We start from the raw sequence: 12,507 nt of genomic DNA, 5'->3' as shown, positions 1-12,507 counted from the left end.
CTATCTATCTATCTATCTATCTATCTATCTATCTATCTATCTATCTATCTATCTATCTATCTATCTATCTATCTATCTATCTGTCTGTCTGTCTGTCTGTCTGTCTGTCTGTCTGTCTTTCTAGCAAGGTTGCATTTCACCTCTCAGATGTTGTAATGGTGTCTGGTAAACGCTGAGCCAACAAATGAGGCAGAGATGCTGAAGTCGGCAGAAATAAATTGCAGAATGACAGAATAGAACGGGATCCAAAGAAGGTAAATGAATGTGAGAACTGTGATAGAAAGGAAAAACGTGTGAGAGAGGGTGCGAGAAGGGAGGTGAGAGAGGGACGTTGTATTTCTTCTACTCTGTTTTGGAAGGGAAGGACTTTGACGTTTAGCAGCTGGGAAGCACAGTAGGAGAGACTCCACACTCCACATTCATTTTCCTCCTCCCTTGAGCGAGCACTGTCAGTCTCTCCAGGAAATACAGCCGCAGCTCCAGCAGGTCGGGATTGCAGAAGACGAGAGAATTGGATTTCAATGCCGCCGTCTTCCCAGACAGGCAGGGACAGGTGCTGCAGGCGGAGAAAGGAGGAGCAAAGCAAAACGGAGACACGCCGCAACGCTTCAGAGGAGGAATCCTGAAACAGCTGTCCAGCAGACGTCCTGCCTGTGAGAAGTAAACCCTCAAGGACAGAAAGAGAGAGAGAGAGTGAGAGAGGAGACGAAAACGGCAACACGCTGCACCACCCAGAAGCTGACTAAGAGTTTAGGTCAAGGCACCTCCGGAACGACAACCACACAGAGTGAAGAAAAGAGGGACATTCATCTGCAAAGACAGGAGCAGGTAAAACTAGATACTGAAGATTTTTTGGCAGGAATATGTGCATGATAACAAATGATTATTTAAATTACATGCAAATAGAATTTTCCTAAGGGTATGCTTCTTGAGTACAACCTTTAAAACTAAAGGTTCTTTATTGGCATCTATACTGTAGTTCCATGAAGAGCCTTTAACATCAATGGAATCTTTCCATTCCACAAAAGGTTCTTTATAAACTCTTAAAAATTAAAGTTCCAAAAGGGGGTTTTCGCAGCGATGCCATTGAAGAACCATTTTGGGTTCCCCAAAGAACCTTTCAGTGAACAGTTCTTAGTGTCAAGAACATTTTAATCATCTAAATAGGCTTTTTCCACTATAAACAACCTTTTGTCCAATGGAAACGTTGTTAAAAGTTCTTCATGGAACCATTAAAGCCAAAGAAGAACCTTTATTTTTAAGGCATTGTTGGCACTGCTGCAAAATCCCCCTGTTGAAACCTTCATTTTTAAGATTGTAGATGACATAAGACCATGTGGCTGCTATTTGCTGGTTGGGCTTGTGAAACCTCTTTCCACTCATGCACATGGCTGCCATTACGACATGTGAGATTTTGTACTGCAGAATATGTCGCGCAAATTCCCACACACCACAAAACGAGCTCAAAGCAACCCGACACCTGGTTCCTCTCTGTTCTTCAAGCACATGCTCAACTGCTTGACCAGAAAAGAGCTTCTGAAATTCCTCAGATACATTCCTCTGTCCAACAGAACTTGGAAAGTCAACTCGACTCTTGCACGCAGGAAAGCCAAAGACAACAGCAGCTTGAGAACAGAAGCCTTGGAGGTGGATAGCAGGGTGTAAAAAGCATGAAGTTGAGGCGAAAGAGACCTCGCTCCACCCTGGTTCCTCCAAAAGCAGCAGCAGAGTGTAATTAAGGGTTGCTTTATGTAACACACTGGAAACCTCAAATTGGGCCGATTGTGGTATTTGTCTTTAATCATTTAGAACATTGTCCAACAGGGTCGTTTGTGGTCAGAGGAATTTGAAAAGATTGAAAGCTTAGGCCTAAAACACCCAAGAGAGGAGGAAAAACCCGAGCCACCCAAGAGAGGAGAGCTTGACCGGCCCAGATGATCTAGCCATGCAAGCTCTGGGATATTGCACCTGTAAAAAGAACAGCCAAAAACATCCAAATGATGCAGATGTGCTTTAAATACAGCATCAGCAGCAACAGCAACTTCTTAGATGGGACCAGGTGTTCGGGCTTTCAGCCAAAAAAGGCTATGGCTAAAATAGGTCAGAGGGAGAATCAAAATTGGCGCAGTTGCGGGGCTGAAGAGAGTCTTAACACATTGCTGTGTACAGTGGGAATGGCATCATTGCACTTGTTTAGATCACTGCTCCCACTTGCTCTAATAATAATGTGACCCACATACTCACACGTGAGTTATTTCCTGAGTGCCAGCAGCATGCAATTATATCCGTCTTCAGACTTCGGACTGCTTTAGCCCCTGCTCTCACCTCTCACCATATTTGGACTCTTTTTTGCTTCATTGTTCTTTCTTTAAATTTTGCCATTTTATCTCATTCCATCTTGTTCAGTCTCATTCCGGTGCCTTGAGTCTTATATCACATTTGGTCATATTCATTCTCAATTATTCTGCCCAGTTCAGTCTCAATCTGACTTGTTCAACAACATTCAGTCTATTTTCCTCTCATTTAGTCTCATTCAGTGACATTCTGTCTCTTTTTTTTCCATCAAAAAATGAAAATTCTGTAATAATTTTTTCACCTTCAAAACCGTATGACTTACTTTCTTCTGTATTCACAGTCTCATTCCGGTGCCTTGAGTCTTATATCACATTTGGTCATATTCATTCTCAATTATTCTGCCCAGTTCAGTCTCAATCTGACTTGTTCAACAACATTCAGTCTATTTTCCTCTCATTTAGTCTCATTCAGTGACATTCTGTCTCTTTTTTTTTCTTATTCAGTCTAGTTCAGTCTTAAAGGCATAGTCCATCAAAAAATGAAAATTCTGTAATAATTTTTTCACCTTCAAAACCGTATGACTTACTTTCTTCTGTATTCAGTCTCATTTATTCTGGCTTGTTCAATGACATTCAGTCAAATTTTCTTCTTATTTAGTCGCACATTTCTCACACATTTAGCAACTTTCAGTCTCATCTTTTCCTCATTCAGTCTGTTTAGTTCAGATATAAAGGGTTACTCCATCCAAAAAGGAATATTCTAAGCATTATTTGCTCACCTTCATGTTCCAAACAAATGACTTTCTTCTGTGGAACATAAGATATTTTGAGAAAAATGGGCTTCAATGTCGTTTGCTTCCCAGAATATCTTGTGTTTTGCATAAGAAAGGAATGCATACACGTTGGAACGATATGAAGATGAGTAAATTATAACAGAATTTTCATTTTTGGTGGACTCTCTACACATTCTGTTTCAATATGTCTCATTTATTCTGTCAAGTTCAGTCTCAGTCTGGTTTGTTCAATGACATTGTGTCTATTGTTTTCTCATTCTTTCTCAGTAATTCCATTTAGTTCAATCTTAAAGGGATAGTCCACCCAAAAATGAATATTCTATTATTTGCTCACCGACTCAGTCAACATTCATGATTGAATGTTCGTCAATGGACTCAATGTTGTTTCATTCCCAGCATTCTTCAAAATATCTTTTATGTCTGTCGTGCAGAAGAAATACATGAGGGCAAGTGACAGAATTTTAATATTTGTTAGGAATCTCCATTTAATCTACCTTATTCTTTCTCATTATGCCTTAGTCTTAATTTATGTCAATTTTGTCTCTATGCTGGATGGAGCTCAGGCTTCGGCTTATTCAGTCTGCCAGAAGGGAGACACGCTGCCGGCCTGCTGACATGCACTTCTGAGGGGTGTGTGATGATACGGTCCCCCAGGGAAAGGGGGCTGACAGATCCATCTCGACATTCTACAAGGGCGTCAGGGCACTTGGAAGTGCAACATTTACCCCTGGACTCATTCCAGATCTAAAATGAAGGCAGGATATGGCCCTGAGATAAAGCCATATCAAGAGGGTGTGAGAGGCAGCTGCCCTACTTCTAAACCTCAGCGGCTGGCTGTTGCATTGAATCGCATTCTTTGTTATTGTTCAACAAGTCATGGCATTGAACAATTTATTCAAAGACATCTCACACCTGCTGGGGTTTTAGGTGAAGACTAACCATAGTTTTAACCTTAAACCCTAACCCTTTAACCTACACTAAGTATTATTTGGGCTTCATTTGAGATTTATTTCACACCTGCTTGCTTTGATCATGCCATGACAGAAGGATTTATGTGAACTTTTTCATCAGTGTAACCAAACAAGTGAATTTCTAGATGCTGCTGTTTAATGTAACTGCAACAAAACCTTTAAGATTAAAGTCAAAGGCGGTTCAGTGTTAATTTAATATTATTTATATACTATGATAGGATTTATTAATAAATTGTATTTGCTTTTATTCTTATATTTTCAGTGTAAATTTTAAATTTAGTTTACGTTTTAATTCTTATGAATTTATCTCTTATATTAGCTATATTTATTTTTATTTATATTATATTATATTGTTATTTTAATAATAATATAATACATTATAATTATTATAATTATAATAATAATAATTATTATTATTATTATTATTTGTTACTTGAAATAAACTTTATCTGAAAAAATATAAAACAATAAATATAAAATTAAAATTAGTCATTTTATTCATGTAGTTTATCTTGATGCACTGAAATCACTACAACCAAAACTGAAATAAAAATAATAAAAACCATATAGACATATTTAAAAAAAACTAATAATGATGAAACTAATAATGACAGAAACACACAACACAATTACTCAAACTTAGCAATAATAACACTGGTTTGATTTGAAGAATAAAGTACAGAGATCTGGTTACTAGATATGGTTTTACAAAAAAAATATATATATGACAAAGTAGCAAAGTGAAAACATATTTGGGGACAATCACAGCTCTGACACCAGAAGCAATGCAGCATTCCTTCTGCACACACACACACGTTCCTCTATCACCGACACACTCATGCAGCCACACATTCTTCAGCCATCCCGATGATGCTTGTCACATCTAAAAATAGTTTTCCGTTCACTGAGGTTTATTTGCGTTTCACTGAATCAGTGTCCAAAAATGCTTTTAAAGCCCTATGAACTCACAAGGTGACCTCTGAGCTGGTGCAAAAAGACGCGCATAAGAAAACACAAAGACTGTAAGACGACCAGAATAATTCTATTCATCTAGACTCAAACAGACTAGCCTACATCATTGTCAAGGACTGTACTGCAGCTCACTTTCATGGTACTCCTGTTGTTTATCAGCTGTGTAATTTGTTAGGACGTTACCACAGGGGGAGTCGTGTATTCCTAGGAAATGTAATTTCTAGTGTTTTGTAAACAGTGTCCTCCCCGGCTGTGGATCAGTGAGCTGTGACATCGTTCAGACTGGCATTTTAAGTACTGTGGTGGCTCCATGTTATCAGATGGTAATGCCATGGTATTTTATTATTCAATGGCCTCGCACCGTATTTGGACACAGATGGGACTTGGTTTGATATTGCAGTATAGTTACACATCGGTGTGCGTTATTTTTCTAATAATTCAACGGTTTGTCCTCAGTTATTCCACTTATACTACCACACTTGTGTTACCACACCTCAAGACAATGGGCCTCATTCATGAAACATTCGTAAATATAGTAGTAAATTCTGAGTAATTTGCGTGTAAAACAGACCTTCCCGAAAATTCACAAACGCTTCGTAAACATCCGATTTGATAGTTAAACATGCGTATGTTAATGAATTCCAATCATTCGTAAATAGGGCACTCGTGCATGCTCATTCACGATTAGCATAATCCCCGCCAATGAATTACAGCTACGCAAATTGCGTGTCCAGGAACTAAGTGGAATATTCTGGACTCCTTTCTCAGGTTTGGCTCCAGTATATTGCATAAATGCAAAAAAGACTAATAGGCCATATGCCTAACTATAAATATTCGATAACGTGTGTTCACCAAAGCGATTTTAGCCCGCTGAAAAAATGTCAGGTGCTCTTCTGAAAATGGCCAGCTGGTGGCACTTGAAAACGCTTTGGTGGCTAAGATGTGGAATATCCACGGCAGTAACGTATTACTGGTATCTCATTTTGAAGAATATTACTGAATATAAAAATGCAGTAACCAGCAATATTAACTTCTCTATTGTTGTTCAGTTGTTGTAAGTAGGATGATTGGTCGATGTAGTAGGCTATTTGTCCTGCCCCTCCTCCATTGATTCGACGGCTGGGTAAAAAGTGACAGTGACAAGCGCTGAGTTTTACCCAAAGCTAAATGGTTTATCAACTCTCAGTTACAAAAAAAAAAATAGAGCAATCGAGCTTGTAAAATATTATGATGGCAGTGCATCAAAATTCAGTGTCATCAGTTTGCCAAAAAGAACACAGAACGTTTTACGCACGTTTTACGTCTCTCAACAGTGTTCAGCAGCAGTGTCTCTACTAAGAGCAAAACTGTAAGTTTAACTGCTTCAAGAACAGCAGTGTTAGCACCTTTATACTGAAATTTTTTTTAACTATTTTATTGATAAAGTCACAGTGCAGCTCTGACAACAAGTGTGTGTCTATACTGTATGTGTGTGCAGTAGTAGCGGGAGAAAGAAAGTATCCAGAGCAATCGAGCTTGTAAAATATTATGATGCCAGTGCATCAAAATTCAGTGTCATCAGTTTGCCAAAAAGAACACAGAACGTTTTACGCACCATTTACACATGGTAGGGAGCAGGTGTACATTTCTATACCAACTAACATTTTGAAAATATACGAACGCTTTCATGAATCCGAAAATTTCCGTCAGAACAGCTTTATGAAGATTTACACAAAAATTAGTTCTGCTCGTGTTTCATGAATGAGGCCCATTGTTCAGACGATGTACGGTATTTGAAGATATTTGTCAGGTTTTTGTCCTTAAAATGCTCTTGTGTGTAGGACTATTTTCTTACGCATATCATCCCAAGCCTCCGTTGCTATTTCCAAAATGATTATAGGGCTAATAAAGGAGACTTGGGCCAATGAAAATTCAGTTATTAGGGAGGGAGAGACTCATTGTAGCTGTGTGATTGAGGCACATGTGCATTACCTGAGTCTGTGCGTCTCTCAACAGTGTTCAGCAGCAGTGTCTCTACCAAGAGCAAAACTGTAAGTTTAACTGCTTCAAGAACAGCAGTGTTAGCACCTTTATACTGAAAAATGTTTTAACTATTTTATTGATAAAGTCACAGTGCAGCGCTGACAACAAGTGTGTGTCTATACCAGCGGTGTCGAACTCCGGTCCTGGAGAGCCGCAGCCCTGCAGAGTACAGCTCCAACCCTAATTACAACTCACCTGCCTGTAGCTTTCTAGTAACCCTTCAGACCTTGATTAGCTTGTTCAGGTGTGTTTGATTAGGGTTGAAGCAAAACTCTGCAGGGCTGCGGCTCTCCAGGACTGACGTTCGCCACCCCTGGTCTATACTGTATGTGTGTGCAGTAGTAGCGGGAGAAAGAAAGTATCCTTTCCATTGATAATATAAAGTAATTTTGTGGAAAAAATGTGGAAAGAGTTTGTCATTTTGATCGTATTATTTGTTATATTTATTTGCTTGGTCTTTTGCTGTTGCTGACTGTAAGAACCCTTGAAATAACTCAAATAATTTGGTTATGGACATGTAATGCGGTCAAGACCTGCCTGGAACTACTTTAACCTGGAAAATAATTGCATACCTTAGAACATTTGTCAACCAATCAGATTCAAGCACTCAACAGCCCTGAAGTAGAAAGACATATAAACATATTTGTATTCGGTGTTGGGAAGGTTACATTGGAAATGTAATAGGTTACAGCTCACCCTATTTAAATGTAATAATTAGTGTAACTATTTCAATTTCTATATTAAACTTATGTAACTGATTACATTTTATTACTTTGATTACTTGATTACTTTTCTAAATTTCAAAAAAAAAAAATCAACTCTTAATCATTTTTTAAACATTTAAGTCAGGCAGTGTTAACCTTACAGTAGTACTCAACACTAATTACTTTAATTTCAAAGCACAGCCACCACATACAGATTTAAAGTCATAATAAGAAATAGTAAATATTAATACAAGAAATATTTAGATGTACCCCCCTTTGTAATCCTTAACATTTTCATAAGTAACTGTAATTACGCATTTTTTTCTCAGTAACTGTAACCAATTACAGTTAAATTTATTTTGTAATTAAATTATGTAACGCCATTACATGTAACTGGTTACTCCCCAACACTGTCTGTATTTGTATTCTTTTAACATATTGATTTGCATATTTACATCATATTCCAAGGCAAATTAATATATATGTAACATTTGAAATAATGCAAATAGAATACTAAAAAAATAAATCTCTTATGGTTACCAAGGCTAAATTTTTTTAAACACAGTAAAAACAGTAATATTGTGAAATGTCATCACAATTTAAAATAATTGTTTTCATTACTCCAGCCTTCAGTGTCACATGATCCTTCAGCAATCATTACAAGAAAAATATCAAGTATTCCAAAAGTTTGAAGTAAGTTTGGAATATGGTGCATATTTACATTTTCAAAAAAGGTTCTCTCTAGAAATGAAAATGGCCCCAGGTCTCAAACGGTTTAGAGGGTCTGAAAGGAGCGAGAGGACGTTGGGCTCTGCTGCAGAGGGAATGTGGATGTTTTTTTAGTCATACATATTTGGCTAGCTGTGGCTGAGTCGCTGCTTTAGTGATTGTTTGCAGTCTGTCAGTGGGGGTCAGTGTTTAAAGGCCTCTCAAAAGGAAATATGTCCATAAATGGGCAAGAAGTCTCTCTCCCTCTTATGATCTGTGGTTATCCTTCTCTCTCTCTCCTATCTGTCTATTTCTGCCCTCTTCTCTCTAAAGCCACTCTAAATCTGAAATCTGTCAATTTCTACTTTATCTCTAGAAATCCTTTCTTATCTTTAAATCTTCTTGACTCATGTGGTGTTAATTAAAACATGTAAACATACATACAGTCATTTTGAAATGAATAACAACTGATGTTTTCATTATTCTTGTTTTACAACAAAATAATTGTTCTTGTATTAACTTGAGTTAGCTTTTTTTCAAAATCCCTAATGTGATTTTTTAAAAATGTATCACCTATCTGTCTGTCTGTCTATGTATCTATCTATCATCTATCTATCATCTGTCTGTCTGTAGCATCTCCAAAAGACGTTTCAGACCATGTTAAATATTTTCTTTGATCTCTCTTTGTACATGCTTAAGAAACATGTGACATTTACTTTAACATTTAAAAGAATTTCAGTATTGGATTTATGAACACAACAAAGGTCTTTGATGCTGAGTACAAAGAAAACTAAATGATTTCTCCATCCATCCAGGTAAAGGACATTAATCCAAACATTCGAGCTGGATTATCTTCAGTGAAGATTGAGGACGCATTTAAAACAGCTGCTCTCTGAGAATGTAACCCCTGCACTTCTCCTTTGCGAGACTCCAGCAAGTTTATCGCACAACCGAGGAGATCTGAACTTCCAGAGTGTTCCCCGTTCCTCTCCATAAGCGCTGGACTCTATTGCAGGGATGCCTGCCAAAACGCCCATCTACCTGAAATCCAACTACAGTAAGAAGGGAAAGAAATGCCGTCTGAGGGACATTTTATCCCCAGATATGATCAGTCCGCCTCTTGGGGACTTTCGACACACTATCCACATCGGAAAGGGCGGCGAGTGCGACGCCTTCGGTGACATGTCGTTCCTGCAAGGAAATTTTGAGCTTCTACCAGGGAAAGGTGGTTGTATTCGACCTCAATATGGCATCCATGGGGAGTTCACGAGAGCTAATAGCGCCTCCGATGCATCTTGCGTCGAAACTCCATCGCCGGTCTTGAAGAACGCAATCTCACTCCCAACCATCGGGGGCAGCCAAGCACTGACTCTACCTTTGATTTCCACCACTGTGTTTCCCATGACCCAGGATCGTCTGTCTGAGCCATCTACTCCTCCAGCCGGTTCTGAAGATCTGGAAATCCTGCAGATGGAGACCCTGCTTCAGTCCATCAGTGCCTTCAGGAGCGACCCCAGCCCCGTCCCAGAGGAGGACGAACCTTCAATCGACCGCACTGAGATGCCTGAGAAATCACTTGCAAAGAAGAAGATACACAGCAGTGAAAATGAGCTTGAAACATTTTTGTCCGTCTTTGTTAATGGGAACGCTGATGCCAATGGGAACTTTAACAATGGCAACAATGGCGATTCGGTCTTTGAGTATGAACAGGAGATGTTCGGCATCAAGGGTGACTGGGCGGACAGAGATAGCGGTGTGGAAGAGGGTCGTCTATGCGATTCGGACTTTGAAATCTCCAAAAGCAAAAGCCACTCGCAGGAGTCGCTCACTCAAATCACGGGATCGCTTTTCTCTCTCGAACTCGACTTGGGCCCATCCATTTTGGATGATGTACTCAATATCATGAATAAGCCAGTGTCTTAGAAAGTGACTTTTACTGAGAACTAAAAGGGAATCTATTTGTCTTGAGCCCATATACATGACATGGCAATACTGAACTGATGAGGCTGAACTTTCTTTCCCAGAGTGTCTTTAGCTTCGGAGTGTCTTGCACACCTTGTTTTGCAAAAGTAATGCGATTGACACACAGCCGTTGTGCCTTTTAAGTTAAATTTAAGCATGCATAGATTCTGATGTTGTGCATGCAGATCAAATGAGGCTTTTTCTGTGTACTGTTGTTCATCCACAACATCATACAAAAGTCTGTGGGATAATGTGTACATTTCTGCAAACATATACGTTGTTCCCATCACAAAGTCCTTCACGCACAGATATATTTAGACTGACAGTTTCATTAACCACACTACCAAATTTTAAAGACATATACCTACAGCATATATGTTTTTACGTTGTGAAGCTAAATCTGAAATAAATAAATGAATAAACAACTCTCTTATTTAGTTTATTATTTTGTTTGATTGGTTTTTCTTTTTTGTTATTTCAGAATTGGGACGGCTGGGGCTAGTTGTCACAAAGAGTACCGGTATATACTGCATTGAAGGTCGAACTTTCAAAAATATCAGTGGTTTTTGTATATTATTTTGTGCTTTATAAATGTTTTACTGTTTAAATCTTGCTATAAAGCCTATAATAGGTTATTTAATGGCAGGTTCCCATTGTGACAACTTGCCCCATACAGCTAGAGAACATGACCTACCATTGGGGCATGTTGTCACAAAAGGCTAGCATGTGTTAATTGAAGATGTATAGCACAGAAACTGACTTTCAGCAATAAACCTATCATTAGAAATTTTCACTGAAGTAAAAACTTGCCCCAGTTTACCATACTGAGTGATCCCTTTATGAAGTCCGATGTTCAATGTTCGATTGTTCATTGTTAAATTAATAAAACCCGTCAGATACTGCAGTAGATGAGCATGTAACAGTAGGTGGACAGCAAAAAAATGAGGGAGATGGAGAAAACAAAGAGAAATTGACTTGTCTTGTTAGCATCTTGCATTCCTCAGATTGTGTCCTATAGTAGGAGTGGATGTGGGTGAGATTGTGTCTAAAAGGAGATGCCAGTACTATTCGTTTGTGTCTTGTTGGGACAGAGAGAGAGCAGCCTGTAGCATTCTCAGCATTCCTATAAGAAAACAAAGAGCACGGCCATAAATAAAGCCATTGGACTGAGGCAGAGGGTCATGCTCTACATGGTCGTAAAAGCTAATAGCCTGAAGACAAACTTTGTCCTGTACAAGGAGATCTGACTGCTGCAGTGTCTTGGCGACGCAGAGGTTTGTTTGCAGCAATACTGAAGAGTCTGAGTCTAAGTGCCAGACAGCTGCAACATAATTCAGCTTTGTCCTTGAAAATTATGCTTTTTCATTCGAGTTTCAAACTTTCCATGAAATCTGCTTCTGCAGAAGTCCACAGAAACTGAGCAACTGTCCTTAAAAAAGCTGTACTCATTTTCTGTTCTCTAAAGGTGAAAGTGTGTCATTTCGGCAACACTAGTGGCACCATATGGAATTGCAAAAAGAATGTCTTGTTTCGGAATAGCATACTAGTATCCTACTCTTTCTATTTCTGCCAAATAAAGATTTTACAAAATCAACAACTGACTGTTTTCAAACAGGTTTCCTGAACACTTCCACTGTTTGCCATTGGTTAAAAAACATAGTCCTGCCCCCAAACACTGAATTCATCAGCCTCTTCATTCATGCTGCATCCCTGTGTTACTAATGTGCTAACTTGTTGGTTGGTTGATTATTTTTCATTGGTCCATGGTTATATGTGCTTAGGTGATACACTACTACTGGTCAAAAGTTTGGAATCATTAAGAGTGTTTCATGTTTTCTTAAGACGTCTCCTACACTCACTAAGGTTGCATTTGATCAAAATACAGTAAAAGTAATATTGTGAAATATTTTCACAGTTTTAAATAACTGTTTTCTTTTTGAATATATTTTAAAATGTATTTATTCCTGTGATGCAAATCTGAATTTTCAGCATCATTACTCCAGTCTTCAGTGTCACATGATCCTTCAGAAATCATTCTAATATTCTGATTTGCTGCTCAAGAAATATCTCTTATTATTTA

General features: G+C 38.5%; 1 protein-coding gene across 1 annotated transcript; it reads left to right on the top strand.

The window, feature by feature from the left end:
• The first annotated feature begins 365 nt into the window (after positions 1-365).
• cdc42ep3 (CDC42 effector protein (Rho GTPase binding) 3) lies at positions 366-10,793 on the top strand. Its single transcript, XM_016230126.1, has 2 exons — positions 366-828; positions 9,281-10,793. Exon 2 carries the CDS (start codon positions 9,483-9,485, stop codon positions 10,386-10,388), a length of 906 nt encoding a protein of 301 aa, XP_016085612.1. The 5' UTR covers positions 366-828; positions 9,281-9,482; the 3' UTR covers positions 10,389-10,793.
• The last annotated feature ends 1,714 nt before the right edge of the window (positions 10,794-12,507 follow it).

Source organism: Sinocyclocheilus grahami, unplaced genomic scaffold (genome assembly GCF_001515645.1).
Source record: "Sinocyclocheilus grahami isolate Dianchi unplaced genomic scaffold, SAMN03320097.WGS_v1.1 scaffold363.1, whole genome shotgun sequence".
NCBI classification, from domain to species: Eukaryota; Metazoa; Chordata; class Actinopteri; order Cypriniformes; family Cyprinidae; genus Sinocyclocheilus; species Sinocyclocheilus grahami.
The sequence above is the reverse complement of the archived record's forward strand: the minus strand, read 5'-3'. Positions and strand labels throughout refer to the sequence as shown.

Coding starts and splice junctions, on each gene's coding strand:
- cdc42ep3 (XM_016230126.1), top strand. CDS start 9,483: ATGCCTGCCAAAACGCCCATCTACCTGAAATCCAACTACAGTAAGAAG.